General features: G+C 41.2%; 1 protein-coding gene across 1 annotated transcript in view; it reads right to left on the reverse strand.

The window, feature by feature from the left end:
- nectin1b (nectin cell adhesion molecule 1b) overlaps window positions 1-7223 on the reverse strand; it is a 70200-nt gene extending 62977 nt beyond the window's left edge. Inside the window, exon 1 of the mRNA XM_026367105.1 lies at window positions 6331-7223. Within this exon, the coding sequence (XP_026222890.1) occupies window positions 6331-6382 (52 nt within the window). The 5' untranslated portion in view covers window positions 6383-7223. The remainder of the gene's footprint in view (window positions 1-6330) is intronic.
- Between the last annotated feature and the right edge of the window lie 11515 nt (window positions 7224-18738).

Raw genomic sequence — 18738 nt, forward strand, 5'->3', positions numbered from 1 at the left:
ACACTGAGAGAAATATGACACAGAGCTGACTTGTTATCACTCATATTTTGCACGTCTGTCTGCACAGGACGAGGGCACTAAGGAGCTTTGCACCAAGCTGCAGCACCCTGGAAGCTTTGCTATATGTCAGGGAGAATAAATAAACCTGTTTGTGTTTTCTAAGCAGACCCCCCCCCTTCTCCTCATACCACCACCACTGCTGCTCCCTCCCCTTTCACCCACTCCCATTTACAACCACGCTGTTGCTTTGAAGCGCAGTCAGCTCCCAGAGAGATATCAGTGCGGAATATTAAATGAGCGAACACCATCACTCATTAAAAAGGGAAACATTTCATGAAACAATCCTCCTTTTGTATCAAGTGCTAACCAAGCTGACTCTCAGCACGCACCGTCCTCAAAGGCAGAGCGAGGAGACAGGAGACAGAGAAAGAGGAGAAGGAGGAAGCGAGGGGGTACAACCAAGTTTGTAGAAAGTAAAAAAGAAAAATGTTGAGTTCTGGCAGCAGATCAGCTCTGAGCCTTGTGAAAGCCCGGGTGCTCCGTCACAATGACAGAAATTTCGATACTACTTTGATTCTGAACATTTCCGTAACGAAAGATTGAAGCCACAGCTAAATTTTTAGAAATGTTCAATATTTTCATTTGAATGTGTTCTGCAAGCTAATATTCCATTTCAGCTTCATGCCCGGAGAGTATTTATCAGTGGATGGCATGTGCGGTGGGTGAGCTGGAAGGCTTGTAATGGGATTGAGAGATATGGTTTTTGAAGGCAGTCCGGATATTTTCAGGCCAGAAGTTGGAGACAGTTCCTGCAAATATTGAGTGTCTTATAAGTTGACCTGTTTGTGTTTACACATTTGGAAAAACATCCACATTTCATCAAAATTGGCTCTCTGCTGGATGGCAAACCCACTTATAAACAGAGTGGTAACAACATAATGAATCTCCAATAAAATCAAGGATTACAGTCATTTCTAATGTTCAAAGCAGGAAGAAGGAAACGCTAATATGACTTCATAAAATACTAAAACTGTGGCAAGAACATCGGAACGAGATTCAGTAGAGCCGCAGGCGAGTTCCTGTCAACAAAAAGGTCAAAGAGCAGAAAAGATGGCAAGTGCATCAACTAGTCCATCACGTCTTAAATGAACCCCACTTCACCTAAACAAGCTGAAGAAATTGAGAGTTGAGTGAAATACAGAAGTGTTTGGCTTACACAGCTGGCCAGGGGGAACGCTAATCAAGTCAGTCAGGTAGCGCAGTAATGTGCGCTGTATTTCTCTGTGACAGGTGAAAGTTCTGCTACCATGACGGACTGTGCATTTCAACCTTACAGCATCCATTTTCCCCTTTATCCTCAGACTCAGCAGGTTGTTCACTGACTGGTTATCGGGACTTCTTTGCTCCTTAATGGAGGCACATCAGCTCAGCAGCCTCTTGTAAATTGACTTGTTCAGGCAGTCACAAATGGGGGGTAGGAGCCGCACTTATCAGATCTGCTTTATTTTAAAGACACACAACCTTACTGGGAAAACCAGGAATTATCCACTCTCTCAATCCCAGATTAGCCCATGGCCTAAAGTGCCACTTGTAAACCCAGACATACAGAATAAACAGTGACGCAGAAACTGCAAGACGGCTGCATGAAACCATTAAAATGATGCATTAAAAGGCTTCATACAGCAGTTTGAAAAAACACAGTAATGGATGTACTGTAGTTCCTGTCAAAAAATAATATGATTTGCTTACAGGTATTCACTATAGCAACTGAGCACTAAGGGAGAAACTCTGCAAGCTACTGGCCAAGCCAAGTCACACAGAGTCTCTTTAACTTGTTAGGTTATTTAATGTTTCTTTAGAGAAGATTTACATCAACCCAGAAGCCATAATAGGCCTATCCTCAGATGCTGAAACAGCTATCTGACAAATGCCAAGGAAAATATGGAACAAGTGTAGTCAGTTAATGCCATCCTCACTCTCAGGAACATAACAGGAATTTAACCATTTAATCCCTTGACAAGGATCAACTAAATAGAAAGAAAGAGACTCGACATTTTAATGCCAAATCAGAAAAGCTCAGGGCTAGATTTGATCCCCATTATTGATTTCCTTTTTTCCTTACTTTGCTGATTCTGCGATTTGAGTTGAAACAGAGAAGAATTTCAAGGACTTAAAGCATAAAATTGCATCTGCGGTTTGCTGATAACATGTTTTCCATCCTGATCCAACATGGTGACTGGTGTGAAGAAAGCAAAAGAACAAGATGGGGCACGTAACAAACACTGTACACTGAAATAACAACCAAATGAAAACACTGCATTTGATACTGAACTGCATGTTCTGACAACACAAGCCTGTCTGGTAACCTAAGACAGCTGCTGACTAAACTTCCGTATCCCCTAAAATAGCTTCATTCAGTGATGGGGAATCAAATTCAAACCATTTCATCATCAGATAGTCATGCAAAAGAGCTGTAAGCTCCTCGAGAGACCTTTAAACACTAGTTTATTTCTTACAATGACTAAACTAACCTCCATTAAAAACGACAGCCTACAAACAATTGGAAAGGTGAACTTAACTCAACATTCATTCACTCTAACACCATTTGTGCAGTACTCTGCACGCAGGGAACACTCCATTTTGTCATAGCCTTTCTATTATTTAGGTTCAGTGCCTATCACCATGTTTTATTCATCTATTTTGTGACATACAGCCTTTATGCAGAGACCACAGGGGCTGGAAATGTGCACCATGAACTTACAAAGAAAAGTGAGAAAGTGCCTCTTGGATCAACTGCTGTGGCATGTGGAACAAAACATAGCTGTTTCAAACACTGTGCTGAAAAAAAGACAAAAAAATGCTTATTTGAGAGTAAAAACACAATTAATGAAGCACCACGGCATTTAGAGAATCAGAGCAAAAGAAAAACAGGAACTACACTTTACAGGGACGTTTCACGCAGTGTTTTGAGAAGGATTTGCTAAAGAGCTGACAGCAGAACCACAATGAGCTAAATGCTTAAAGAGAAGAAGTCTGACTGGCCAAGTGCCTTCATTAGTTCCTATGGCAAAAGTGAAGCTTAATCTCCTGTCAGCTCCCCTCAAGCTAGTCTCCCAGGACTCAGTGCTGTGTCTCCCATCCATCACCTCAGCAGGGACCAAAGGAAGACTCCCCGAAGGAATGAAGATCAGAGCAATTTGCATTCGCACTCAAGCCATCAAGACCCAACAATCCCATCGTGACTCTTTCCATTTCACGAAATCACAACTGTCATCCAAATGAAATGCAAAATGCCACCAACTGTCAATTACAGTTTTCTTCAAAAGAGAGAGGAAAAAAGAGCCAAGTCAAAATGCTAATTACAAAGCTCAACAGGGACGGCAGTATTGCTTCCATGAACGTATCTGAGGAAATATTTTCCTACCTCTTGCACATCAATTGTCTATTTCAACGCTATTTACGAACACGCCTGCAATTGTCCTCAGACCCCTTCCGACTGTTCAATCAGTCAATCAATCCAGCTGAATTACGTGACACTCATGTACAAAGGTAGACTTTAATGTGCTTCAAATGAGTCTGAAAAACAAATTCACGCTGCAGTAGCACAGCATGCGACCGGTTGTCATGAGTCAAAATGAGCTGTTGTGTGTCAGGCTTCAGCGACAAGCTCGTGCATAGAAAGCAGGCAGTTAGCAGCGCAATTAACCCTAAAGACTCGAAAGAATAAAGCTGTCTCTCAAAACAAAACAGGAAACATCACCCGTGGTTTAAATCCCTCAAGGGATGTCACGTGAAAATCAAACAGCAAATAAACACAGGGGAAAGGTCAGCAACACACAAAATAATGCAGCTGTGTAATGATATTATTAGAGAAGATTACTAGTAAATGTTCAAGAGAACTCACATGAGAGCCTGCATGAAATGACTGACAGTCATGAACAACAGGGGTCTGCAGCACAATGACTTCAGCTCGCACGCTGCCAAGTTATTACAAAGATTAGAATTCACAGCTACACAATTTCCAATCTCGAATAATAGTAAATTCAAAGTCGGTGCTGTCCACCATTCAGCATTCATTTCCCAAATGTTTAATCCACCTAAGATGAGGAATTAGAGCTGGAAAATCTCCTTATTCCACCGCTGAGAGTGATATCTATATGGGCTCATGCTGCACCAAGACCCGAGGATGGAGCCAAGCCATAAACAACCACCTGGCTGCTAACTCAATTCACACTCAATTAAATATCAGTCTGGAATACTGGAGCAGGAGCAGAGCTGCTGTTATTATTCACAGATCCATTATTCTCAATGTTCCTTTTATTTCATAATTTAATTGGCGAGCAGCTCAGAATATTTTCTGTTTATGAATTTGGCACTCTTGTGTTTTCTACAAATGGTTATTACCATGACAGCCACAAATGGTTTTCCCTGATGGATAACTGCACCAGCATTTGCTGCTTCTTGCATGTGTTTGGGCCATTCCTACTTGTTTGTGCTTGGGTAATGAGGGAAGAGTCTGGAACATGTTGTATATCAATTAGGCCATCAAAGACCGTGGGCATTTATGGCTACGCCCTTTAACCTCAGGGTGAAAGACCAAATTCTTGTTTTTGCATGTCAAAAGAAATCGGTCCAAACAACTGCCGAAATAAAAATCTTCCAAGCCCTTCCCATCATGAAGTTGTCTAAACGAATGAATTATGCAGTTAGTGTGGTTTTTATACTAACTACATAATTCCTCTGACTTTCTGAGCAGCAATAAAAAAGAATTAAGAGCAAAATACATTTGTGTGATGTTTAATTAGGCTTAGAAAACACCTCCTGCTTTACTCAAATGAAAGATTTCTAGGATGCTTTAAGTGCAATTTTTGAGACATGTTCCACTCCCTTGATTGAACAGCTTCAAAAGATTTCCACCAGGAATCCCAAGGGAACCAGTTAATCCTGATCTTCTCCACAAGCGAAGGGATCATCTCAATGTAAATCAGACAGAGCTTTTGATCAAAGTGTTCTATCAGTCTCGAACACGTGACGCCACACCGAGTCTCACTGTGAACAAAGTTTGGGTTCCAGTTGTTCTCCATCTTAAAATGGGGGGCGTGGGCGGTGGGAGTGGAGCTGCCCCGACGCACCAAAATATCCAACTAGGAGGAAACTGACAGGACCAGAGAGGGATTAGCAGCTTGGTTCACCTCAACATGTCCACGGAGCTGCCTGTTAGACGCTGAGGACATCAGCATCACTCAAAACATGATCTGACATTTCTTGACCACACTTGACCCTGTTCCATCTCTTCCTTCAAATGAGGCGCCACACTGAATTTAGCAGCTCAGGACGTAAACAAACCAGTAAACGTTTAGCGAAGCCTTAAAACCCCTCAGCATAAAGGATCGCAAACACACACACACACACACACGGAGGCGTAAACACATTGAGTTTTGTTGTTGTCTTGTTTTGTTTTCCAATTAGAAGGTTGTCAATATAACCAGAAGGATGATGCTCTTTCCAGGAAGAGTCAAATACACTTATTAAGCACGTATTTAAGTAATTAGACCCACTTTGAGAAGCTTTAATGTCAGGATGATCAATGTGAAATTATCACTCATTTATCTACCACCACTGTTTCCCCTCCACGCCCCATCCTCCACCCGACACACACAGACACACATTCACAGTTTCTCTCTCTCTGTCTCTCCTAAAATCTATTTTTTATTCAGAACCATTTTTCAAAGTGTGACAGGAACCAATTCATTGAAAGAAAAATGTCACCATACCCTGAGTCACTCTTCCTCACAAAATATCACGATTGAATATGAAAACAGCTCCGGCCTGTAGGGATGAAGGGTTTGGACATGATGGGCCCTTGAATTCTAATTGTTTACTAAATTCCCACTCGGGAGGCCTGAGGATAGGCCACAGGTTTCAATCCTGATTCAGGAGCACTCAGTGGCTCCCAGTTGCTGTTACAATGAGATATTGGAAAACTTGGAGGCTCCTGGTTCGCACATATCGCCATCTGCCTGCTGCAGGAGTAGCTTCACTAGTTTGCAGTCCAATAAGTATTCTGCAGCCGTTTGTGAAGGCTGGATTCGAAAACTGAAAACACTTTCCAATTTTCTCCAACTCATTTGCACATCTTGTTGCAAAACACAAACCAGGCAATTACATCGATCCACCCATGTATGCATTAATCAAGTCTCTGCTATTGCAAAACATGATGCAGCGCGCGCACGCACACGCACACACACACACACACTGGAGGTGGTGATAAAATAAGGCAGATATGTCTCAGGAGATAATTCCCCGCTGAGGTCTATTCCTGCGGCTTACCTTGGATGTGCAGCGCCAACAGGAGCATCCATATCCCCACACACATCGCCATGGCACCTCAACTATCCGGATCTTCTCAGAGAGTGGATGGACAGGGCTCACTCGAGACGACAAAGACCAAGCATGCAACTTCTGCAAATCCCACTAGTCCACCTCCCTCACCGAGCAGCGGCAGCAGAGTTTTGCAAAACTAGAGGATCGGTGGTGCGCTGCACCGCACCAAAGCATCAATTTCACGTCTGCGGCGGCTCCCTGCGTGGCGGAGAGTTTGCACTAAGTAGAACCTGAACCGGATCCTTAAAACGGGTTCCGAGCGACTGCAGATGTGCGGATCAGGTGATGGAGTCTTTTAGGAAACAGAAGCAAGAGTTGGGTTCTTATCAACGCAGCTCTTCTAGTTGAACCATCTAGCCTTTGTTGCTCAGTCCACCGCAGCGGCTGGAGAACTCTCTCTCCCCCTTCCAGTCCTGTGGATCAGAGGTAAAGTGGGCGGGAGGTCCTCGATCGATGCTGCGCTGGGAAGTTTCCAACACTTGGCGAGTTCCTCCGGGGAAACGGTTCCTTTTTCTTCCGTCTGCAAAACTGTCAGCGCACCTAACAGATAATCTGCTGGCACCGCTCCTCTTTTATTTCCTCTGGTTCCCGGTTGGTCCCTGTGTGCAGCCGCGGCCAGCCCGAGAGATCAGCACACCAGGCCGGTGAAGTTGGGAGGAACTCTGGAAATGGTGGGAAGCGTCCCCCCCCCCTGTTCCCCGTTTTTTCCCCTTTTGGATGAGACACACTGGAGCTCTGTCCCGCTCTGCTGTGCGCACCGCCCCGTTCATCCACCACCACAGTGTGTTGCTGACTATCGCTGACGCTTTGGGAGAGATCGGGATCGGGTGACGTTGTGCAAGGGAGGAGCCTGGATTGTCCTGCAAAAAAATAAAATAAAATAAAATAAAAAAAAAGCAAAGGCGTCTGGAAAAAACCCTACAGTTACCTGGTAGACCCCTGGGAAGTGGTTCCTAAACTTTTTTCTTGCAGTCGGGGCTCTTTAAAAACGACACCGTTCAAGAAGAAGGTGAGAAAAAGAAGCAGTCGATGAAACAGGGTGGGAAACTGGCAATGACATGTGCAGTCATGTCGATGGGAAATAATGCAACGTGAAACACTAGTGAAATGTCGAAACACCTGCAGGATCCACAGGAAAAGGAAATGGACAGTCTGAATTCAAACCAAAACCTTCCGGGTACATTAAAAACAGAGAATCCTCCACAAGTGGTGTCAAAATAAAGTGAAAGAGGTCAAATTAAATCATGAGGGAATTAAATATTAATGTTCAGTGGACAGAAAAGCAGCATACACCCACAGCATTAAGTAAATAAACTGTAATATTTTCTATCCCCTCAGTAACCCCCTGTAGCCCCCCTGACCTCATGTGAGCCACAAGTCTAACAAACACGTCAGGGTGGGACAGTGAAAACTAAAACATGGTGCAAATAATCATCCTTAAATGTGTGCATAACGAGGCAGCGTGCTGTAAATTGAAAACAGACGGAGCAATAGAAGAGGAAGTGGGTTCTCAGGATCATTCTGAAGCAGAGACGTGACGGGAACATTTTCCTGCCACTGATCTATTTTACCTCATGAGGCAGCTGTAGCTCACGAGGGATAACTAACTGTATCCTGCCTCCGTTATGCTTCCTTCCTTCACGCTCACCCTTCAGCCACCTCAGCCTTTCTCCAGACGCAGGATCAGGCCTGCGAAGGTACTGACTGTAAATGAGAATGAATGTGATAACACTTCCCTCTTGTGGACAGTAGTTCTTCAGATAATTATGAAACTCCAGGACCAAAATGTTTAATATGACAGATTTCTCCGGGTTGTTTGGAGGTTTGCAGGTTTGCATGTGGTCAAAGTCACGTCTCTGATGATGATTTACTGTCAGAATTATCTGCTGAACAGCGGGAGCAATTACCTGGCATGACAACAGAGCACCGGGCCAATTGGTTATTAGGGTCAGAGAGTGTTTGGGGCATGACAACATAAATCACACTGTATAAAGTGGAAAACCACTTACAACATAAACCATCCTTTTTAAGTGAAGGATGTGCAGTTTATAAACACGGGATACCTACAATCCTGTTAAATGCAATAACACCAGACTGGTGCATTCGTACTGGGAGCATAGAGATAAACTCGAGACTTGACATTTTGTTGTGTCAAACACAGAGCTGCTAAGAAAAACGAAAGGGCTGCTGCTTAAAATTCTGCACGCTTACCCCAAAGTAATGGTTTTAGAAAAGTGGAATCATGCCAAGCGAATGTACTGTGTAGTTTGCAGCTGAAATATATTACTGTCTACTGACAAGACAAACATGGAAAGTGGAAATTCAGGGGTATCATGTAAGATAGAAGGCGTATTTTGAGAGCAATGAATGAAATATACTGTATGAATTACCTATGCCAATTTTACACTACATATTACTACTTGGAACATAATCACTTTAGTTCATAAACCTTGAAAGGTTGGAGCAGAAGCTGCCTGGAGGTATTCGGAGATGAGTAGTGGTCTAAATCTGACTTGGAAAATTTAGGTTGGAGGAAAGGAACATGAAATATTTTCCTTAACCAACGCACTTAACAACTAAGGGCTCCACTGCCAGGTGCAGGTGTCGCTGCTCATTGGTCAGCATTGGCTGCACTACAGCAAGTTTGTGAAGCGGTTTGAATTCAAAACTCAGCATCCTGACAAAAAAAAAGCTTCCATGCACAGACAAACCTCCTTCGGTGGATAATAGCTTTAAAAAAACCTGTAGGATTGCCCCTTGCCTTTGGTGCATTAACTCCAATGCCCCCTTCATCGAGCGGCCGAGGTTGTGATTGATTTACAGGCCAGCTGATGAAATTTGATACACTCGTTCTGAACTACAGCCTGTGCCAGAGCTCAAGGCGAGGCCCGAGCCACTGTGGAGATTTAGGAACTGCCCTGCATAATGAATACGTGGAGATGCTCCAGAAAAAAGTACTGATGGGGAAATTACAGGTTAGGCCCAATAAAGGTAACAGATGAAGGTTCTTCTGATTAATACGTCAATGTCAGATAAACGATGATGGTGCATTTCACCACACAGAGAAACTAATGGATATTTTGCTGATGGCAGTATTACAACAGTTTTTCTTTATAGATACAGATGCACTGGTATATTGTGTCATCTGGTGATTTTGTTCTGTTGTTTTTGAATCTTCTGTAATGGAAATGCATTTCTTCTTATTCCCAATTTAGGACTTCAAACGCAGTAGTAATTACCTAAGTCAGTAAGATACCAATACTGTGACATAGGATGTGAGTCAAATCTATTTGAGTCAGAGATGAAAAACCCGATTTATACAACATGACGTGTCCTATTGGTGACCTAATATAAACTGTCACAAACTTGCAATTGTGAGCACAAAGATTATGGCAGAACTTTGGCAAAATGCTGATGAGCAACACAGAATCCAGGTTTTCAGCGGTCCAGAATAGCATGAAATCTGCATTGGGCCCGACCCAAGTCTGCCTCCCTGGAGAGCAGACAACTCTTTTGATCCAAAACTGCTAGTTTCCCTGGCCTGAAAAACATTTGATAGAGAAATCTGTGTTCTATGCACAGATTTCCAAACAGTCTCCAGTTGTCTGCCGTCGTTCTCAGGAAAGTCAGAAAGCTAATGTAAAATGAAGTTGATCTCTTTACATTTACTAAACACAATCCTCAGACAGGGAGAAGACTTCATCCTGAATATAGCACATTAACACTTGCCCGGCTCCTGCTAACTGATTCCCCTCAGCATTTAATACAGTGCAATTACATTCTAGCAAACAAATTACTGACCATTTAACTTAATGACTTGATACAGTGGGTTGTAATTGTTTTACTGAACAGAATTATGTCGCTAATGTCTTCAATTCAATACATTCCCTCTGAGATGTCTACCGGTGCCTAAACCCAACTTGTGGCGTGATTAAATTTTCAGGTGACAAGGTGTTGTTAAATCTCATCTCTCTCTGAACAGGTGACAGACAATGACGTGTAAATATAAGTCATCTCAATGCAGGAAACACGTTGGACATCCTAAAATAGATTTTACCACAGTAAAGAAGAAATGAGTGGAAGGTGCAGCCAATCTTGTTCAAAGTGAATGGAAAGGTCTTATCAACCCTCTCCAGTGTTTCTATTGATAGGAGTTTATCTATTTTCTTCAAATTGAAGAGACAGAAATTAGCTCTCTGGCTTTACCAGCCTGTGCTTCAAAAGTACCCGGAGAAGAAAAGAGTATATCTTAGAGAGTTCAACACTCAGTAATTCCTGAGAAAAGACCAGAAAAACCTGACTTCTAATTCTTAAACATCCTTGTACGTTCGTTAGGTCGGTGTTGAGATGAACTGAAGGGACGATGCCTCTGTGGCTAAAGATATAAGTTAGACGACCACGTTGCATACTTCAAAAGGACATCTGGGCTCTGTCACTTGAAATCTAGAATATATTCTATGTGTCAAGTTTAATGTTGCTTGCATATTTAATAGGATCCCTTCAACTGCCCCATATAGATAAAGCAGTGATGCAATTAAACACAATGGACTGAGGTTAATTTAACCTTTAGCAGGCCTCTGTGTGTTTGCTAGTATCTCCTTTTTGTGCATGACTGGAGACAGAAAATGTTAACATTTAAGAGTGAAACTGACACTATTTAACATATTTATAATAAAAACAGTGGTCTCCTACACACATTCTTCATATTTTAATAAAATATAAACAAAATATACAATGTTCCACATTTCAAATTACTACATGTACTCCCACAAAAGGAGCTCATTAGTAAGGAGAGAAACGTAGGACTAGATCCTGTTTTTCATGAGAATGGAAACAGATTTTGTAATAAAAAGAAAATATCTCCTAATCATAACAAAAGACCTTGTTACCGTGAGAAAACCTGGTAATTTTTCTTTGTCAAGTCAAACACAATATGTTTCCATAGTTCAGTGTTATTCTTTTCTATTCTGAAACCAAGCTGAAAAACAAAACTGATGGCTAACCAAAGAAATACAGATGACTTACTGTAGCCTACAGCATTTCAATTTGTGTGTACCGAGCAGGTATTCTGTCTTTTACTTATGAATCCTGATGTGTTTCAGTTACAAGACAAGGGGAGACGATGGATTCGTGCACACGGGTGTATGTGTGTAGCCACTGTGTGTATGGGGATGGGAATGTGCACAAACAGACTTTGGATAATTCTTTCCTTCAGGGAACGTTTAGGAAAATGCCACCTTTTACAACTTAAGGAGGAAATCAATCTGTAATAAAGTCGGTGAAGTCACATCCTGTAAGTCACCTACTACAATAGACCAGTCAACTGAGTAGCCGGGAATTGAGGAAATAACTGACTCTACACCGAGCTGGTATTTGCAGATTTGCAGAGATACAACTGACTTCTGTCTGCTTGTTGGTTGCCACTAATGAGTGAACATTAGCATTTGCTTATTTGCTACTAAACAAAGAGCTAGTGTGGCCGAAAGCTGAGCTGACAGGAGGTTTTTCACTGGCTCAAGAACAGACCATACACAAAGTAAAATGACAATTATAGTGGTATAACTGCTGATTGGGGTTCTCAATGCACATTATCCTCTTTAGTATTTAAAGCCTATTTAATACTAAAATGTTAATAAATCTGCTCCATTTGTCAACTACACTTTCACCACCTAACATTACCTAATGTTTATTTTATTCTCATATTTAAGAACATAATGATCGGCTCTTGATTTGCTCTCAGCTCTACTTGAAACTGTGCAGAAGTGTTGTGAATGCATTGTCTTTGCAAACGGTGGATCCAACAGCTACATCTCAGCACGGAGACGCGTCTGCAGTGGCAGCAAGATAAAATCTCAGCTCTGAGGATAATGAGGTGGATCACATGCTTGGCATCACTTGCTAAGTTACATGCTTTTAACGATCTATCAACAGGCTAATTTTCAAGCCACTTCAACCTCCTATAGCCGGGCTGGGCTTCTTCCACTTTGACTGCCTTGTTACAATGTGGATGTTTCTGCTCTCACACAGAAGTGACTTAGCCCACGTAAAAAACAAATTAGCATTCTAAGGGCGATATCAGCCACCCCTCAATCACTCCTGGCTTCATAATCAAAGTACTTCCCTGATGGCAATAAGCCACATTTATTTGACTCATTAGTGCTAAAAATAGACAAGGTTTAGCATAACTGTTCCTTCTAAAGTCACTGATGTCTACGTGCGCCAGCCGAGGTTGATTCGCCTTCAATCCAATCAATTCAAAGTGTAAATAGAAGCCGTCTCATTTGCTAATGGTCAAGTATTCATTCTGGTATCCCCGTGTTCTGTATGACAACCTTTTCATGCCAAAAGCGTTTCTCTTTTTTGAATGTTGAAGAATACCCACTTTGCTGTATTGATTGCTGAATGGAGAATGAATGGAATCCAGCTTTTGTACCAGCATTCAAAGCCACGGTTTAACTCATGCATTTCACGAATCTGCAAAAAAAAAAAAGAAATAAAAAAAGTGCCAGGCGAGCGTGTACTGTCTGATTAAATGCCTAACATAATTGACATCCACCTTTTATACAACAAGGATTTTGCATGATGAAAAACAACTACTGAGACTCTGAGATGGCTTCAAGGCACCACATAAATATAATACAAATAAAATAAGCTACACCCACCAACCACACCTGGTTTCAGAATTTAGAGATGCAAATGCCTACAAGGTTGAAAAGTAATGTGAAAAAACACCCACAAAGCTGTCGGCATATACACGACATCAGCATCTTTAACAATGGAAATAAAATAAATCACCTTGTGCCAGGTGACACAGCTGCTCTGCCAGTGTGTTACTATCTGAATTTCAATCCTTCAGTTGGGACTCTTGCTGATTCAGCATCAAGTTAACCAAATTACTTGTTTTGTGTAATTATGTTGTCTTTCCTCTGTGTCGCCAATATGATCATTAAACTCAACCCCTTCTTGAGTGAAAGTTTCCAGAATCCTGCTCTCCCAATGTGCTGCTTGGAGACAACAAACATTAGCTTTTGCTAACAAACGGTTTGTTTGTGGTTATATTTATGGCAGGTTGCCATTTGTATGTTTTTGAAGGAATTGCACACATACATTTGAGGAAACTTAATAAACCAACAAACAAAAATGGCATGATAAAGAAATGGATTTACAGTATAGGAAATGTTGTTTTTCTTGGACTATGTAAATTAATGCAAAGTAAATGTACAAAAAACCAAGATTGGACATTTTGAAATGCTGGCTGCATCGTGCCCAGGCTATTCCAGACTATCGCCTGAGGCTGGTGATTTCATTTCTTTATTTCAAAGGAATACATCATTAAAAGTGTTTGCAGAGAGACACATGCTTTCTGTTGGTGCCTATTAACTTCTATTTATATTTCATGATTTATTTACCAGCAGCTTATTAGCATAGGTTTATCAGGAATGAGTGACACAGAAGGCCACTCTTGGTTTTGCATCGACACAAAAAACACTTATAATAAGCTGGCAGCTGGAAAAAGAAGCAGAGAATGAAAAACTTTTAAAGGCAGTCACCAAGTTCTAACATTTAGTAAGGTTTATGCAGCAGATGTTGAATTGATGACCCACCGCACACCTGATGTTAGTATGTATTTCATGTTTAGTTTGTTTATATGATTCAGCTGGGTTAGACAGAGTCTGACAACCAATGATACAACGTCATAACATCATGTTAGAAAATATTTCCTCTCCCACTTTAGGCAAGATCACAAGAGCATCTTCATTCACATCTTCTTTTACAAACTTGAGACGATATTTCTAATGCTATAGTGAATTTATGAAATGTATTAAAGGTGCGTCTGCAGTAGAACTGTATTGGAAATACTCTGTCTGAAGTGTATCATCAGGATATTTACAGTAAAGGTTGCTTTATTGCTAACTAGTAAACTTGTGGGCTAACCTCAGTCCTCTACGGGTGATTTCTAATTCTATTTCTTCACATCAGAGCTTTCAACCATACCGTATCTCACAGATTTTCCATGAGTGATAAAAAAAGACTCAGTCATGTGACTTCACTTGGTCACAGGACAAAATGTTAAAATATGGGGCAGATCATCACCCTCCATCTGTCCTCCTTGATCTTCCTTCTATTGTTTCTGGTTTCCCTCCTTCATTTGAGGGAGAAATACACAAGGTTCCATATGTTCTAGCATTTTGTTTGTTTCACTCTACAGTATTTACATATTGAGACTCTTAAATTATTTTACTTGTGTTGAATTTATATGATACAATATAATAAGATAATAAAAGTAAGAAAAAGGCATGATTTGATGCTTTAGAGGAGACTATCTGCCGATCCATACACATAATAAAGAAGACAGACAATGTGTGCACTCCATAAATACACTTTAATGCTTTTAACAGCATGGCAGCAGACAAAGTAATTTCACTGCTTGCAAATTTCAATGTAATATTCTGCGCTGCCATCAATATTAACAATTATAAAAGCCATCAGATGCGCATCCAAATTCAATCAATAGATCTTATGTTAAGCTTTCAGGAAATGCACTGCTGGCAGGAGCTACATGTTATTCTGTCATTTCAGTGGGATTATTATTATCTGTAGTTACTAGTCACAAACTGAGCCCATTTAAAAGTTTCAGCAATAGTGAAAAGTGACTTTTCCTACAGAAGCCAAAACCTTGAACCCTAAAAAACACATGCTTGTAAAAACAAGTGCCAGACAATTTAAAAAAACGTCATAAAAGCTAATTATGATCTAATATCCTGTCGTTGGTTATTTTAAACATATGTGGGCAGCTCTACCTTTGTTGGTTGGTACTGTTGATATTGCAACATAGTGAGGAATTCTTTATTAATCATCGCTTTCATGGCCTTGATTTATTGTCAGCTCAGCAATTCACAACCAACTTCTGCAGAGCACCTCAGTGCATTCGATTCAGCGACCTCCCTCTCAACAACTCCTCCCACAGCGACTTTTCTGCACAATGACAAATGAACTTCAAAGTAGTTACGAAGCCAAGAACAGGCCTAAATTTCTCATTAAGTATTCACCTGCTCTCCCCTGCCGAGGTCTTGTTGTGACAGGTGTCTCTGATCTGAACGTGGAATATGTTTCATTACAATGCTGCTGTCAGCTACTAACCAATATATCTTAAATCACACAGTAAGTTAAAATAGTGAGCAAACATACATGGGACTGTGTGCAGCAGAGACTGTGGAGTTAAACTGCTGAGCAAGATGGAGAAAGACCCAAGTGCTGCAAGGAAAGGATTATATCTGGAGATCTTTAATTTCGGTCTTGGGCTTCAAAGGCCTGCAGAAAGAAAATGAGAATTGGTGAGTGACCAGTGGGGTATCAGCAAATGGGTGGGCAGTGACACAGGGCTCATCACACAGACCATTCTGAAGGTGCACACAAGACAAAATTACTCTGAATAAGTTCTAGCTGTGGGCAAAAGCCAGAGCCATCATGCAGACTGAAACATCAGAAACTTAAATGATAGACTTTATGTTTTATCTATGGTAAAACCTCAGAAGCTGGATGATGGAATATATTTAGGCTTAAAATTGATCATTGTGTTTGAAAGAGTTAGAAGCTGTATCTGGAGTGCATCGTGTTTATTTTCATATTATCACATTGGGGGCGCGGAATCAGCTTGAGATCAATCCTCTTTAATGCTTATGTGAGAAAAACATCTGGTTTTCAATTAGATATTTAGTAAGCCCTACAACAGGGGGTTACCTCAAAGTAGCGGTAGTGTCAACGGGCCTGCAATAATGATGCCGTTAATGTGCCTATCGAACAACACGTGGATCGAGAGCTCAGCCTGCAGCAGTATCTTAAGATAGCTCTGCACAGTCTGTTTCTTCTGATAAGGTGCAATCTGATTCAGAGAGATCAAGCATACTGCAGGAATATAAGTCATCTGACAGAAAATAAAACCCAGTCAACAACCACCGATTAATAAATCTACACCTTCCATCAGAAAAAAAAAAAAAAAAAAAGTGATCGTCATGTTGGTCTCATGCTCGCTGTTTGAGACACCAACAGGCCACATGCCTATCTCTGATACCTTTTTGCCTGCGTTACTTTGAATAATACGCTGTGAGCATGCCAGGGGGGTTATCAGCTTTCACCTCCTGGAAACAACCTGTCTTATAAAGTTGTTGTGGAAAAAATATGTTTTTTCCTTCCCTCAGCCACGGTAGCAACATTTGAAAAAACGGAGATAGCGGAAATAAATAAAAAAAAGGATCTGCTGGAGCTGATAAGACTTCAGGATGGTGAAAATGATTACAGCCTGTTTTCCTTTGCATCTGACTTTAGCTGATCCAAATAAAATCTACCAAACAATACAGCAGAAAGGACTGGATTTTGACTTCCAGCATCCTGTATCTGTGATAGTCAAATAGCTTAGTTCAAGGGCCACTTTTGGGACATGATAGTAGCTGGAGGCCAGTATTTGCACCCACTCACCACAGTCCTTTCAACACTCAGTCTGCACTGCAAATAATGACAGTTATACATGAAGTTGTCAAGTTCTATGATCACCAGTGCAACACAATGAAGGGCTCTACAGGTCTGAAGCTGAACAAACTGGCTGGTGGGGGTTTTCCTGTCTCATCCAACACTGTATCACTCTCCTTCCACGTGTGTGACATGCATAGAGAGGAGAAATGAGGCACGTTCCCCTGCTGATCCCTGCACGTCCCCCCAGGCTTCTAACCTTCTAAGAGAAGCGTGCAAGCTGGGAATGATGAGGACGCTGGTGCTCTTGAGTCATGAGCCTGACAAGACCTAGCAGCTGATCTAGATGCACCGCTTGAGGCTCTACAGGTTGAAGCCTGCATCTCTGGATGGAATCACCACTAAACTCAAAGTTTTCATTCCTTTTAAAATATAACCATATGAATTGATGTGTCAGTCCCCACGGAACTAGAAAGACGCCGTGACACAGACTTCGACAAACACACTCTCAAACATCATTTGGAAGCTACATCTGTAAACAACTTTTACACAATAAACTTAATGAACCAGAGAAACCGCTGTGTTAAAAACAATAGGACTCGTGATAACCTTATGTAAAACATCAGCAATATCCTCCGAGTTTTGGAAAATTACAGCGGATTAAGTATTAGAAGTATTGAATTGTGTTTATACCAAACAGAATCCATTCTCACTCAGTCATTCCATTTAGTTCTGTATCAAGAAAGATAAAGCGAAGAAAAAGCATTTTTGCAGACAACTTGTACCGTATGAGTGCATATTGGAGCGTGTCAATTTGATGAATCAATGTTGAAAATACATCAGTATTGACAACCTTAAAGTGATCTCACGCTTTGTAGAATTTACAGATTGTTTTTGTTTATCTATCAATTCAAGAGCTGAACATTTTCAATTTATGATTACACTGAAGATACAAAGCAGCACAAGCTCCCAATAGAAAAGCTCGAACCATTTAAATATCTGTCACTTTGTTGAATGACTTACACAATTATTCAATTATCAAACCTAATCTTCTATCAATCATCTGATGGTGAATTAATATTTCTTGTTCTGAACCGTAATCTTCCTCATAAGAAGTCCCATCTCTAAAGATGTGAATTGAAATATGAGCAAACCAACACTCTGGAAGATGCAGAGCTACAGCTCTGCAAATCTCCTGTACAGTTCACTGCATGAATGCATTGGTGGAGACACACACCGTGTGCATGTGTGTGTTTGCTGTTTGAAGGAGAGGGAACCTGAGCAATCGAGGATGGTGATGAGCTGCTGTCTGAGTAAAAGCCAGCTTTGGGATGCGTAGGCTACACTATCTGTTTGGCCGGCAGAGCACAGGGCTGTGCTTGTGGTGTGATAACACAGGACCCACGCATAAAACAGGCTTAGCCTCCAAGAAAAGTTCTTTAATCAGCCTGATGTGCTTAGTGAGCAAAGACTGTGGGAATTGAAGTGAAGAAACTCAGGTCAGATAATGAGACTTACATCTGTAACACAGCGAATGTGATTTCCTTGAATCCAGCGGAGGAAGAAGAAAAGCTCATTATTCTTATCACTTGTCAGAGTGGCGTGATATCGATATTTTGCATATTTTGTGAGGCCCTTGTCGGAAATTAGCTAAATCCTCACATTTTTTCCCCAGTTTGCATTGTATGTGTCCATTTCTATACTTCATGCTTTGCAATGCATGAAGCCACTGTTTCAATTTGTCTCCTGACTTTATCAATGTACTTGGGTTTTGCACTCTTTTCATTTCATTTTGAGAAAGCTGACAGTTAATTGAACAGATGGATGATAATCATGTCTTTCACAAACTCTCCCTGGAGACCGTCCTCTCCCTCTGGTAGGGAACAA

The sequence above is a fragment of the Anabas testudineus genome, chromosome 13 (assembly GCF_900324465.2).
Source record: "Anabas testudineus chromosome 13, fAnaTes1.2, whole genome shotgun sequence".
In the NCBI taxonomy this organism is placed as follows: domain Eukaryota; kingdom Metazoa; phylum Chordata; class Actinopteri; order Anabantiformes; family Anabantidae; genus Anabas; species Anabas testudineus.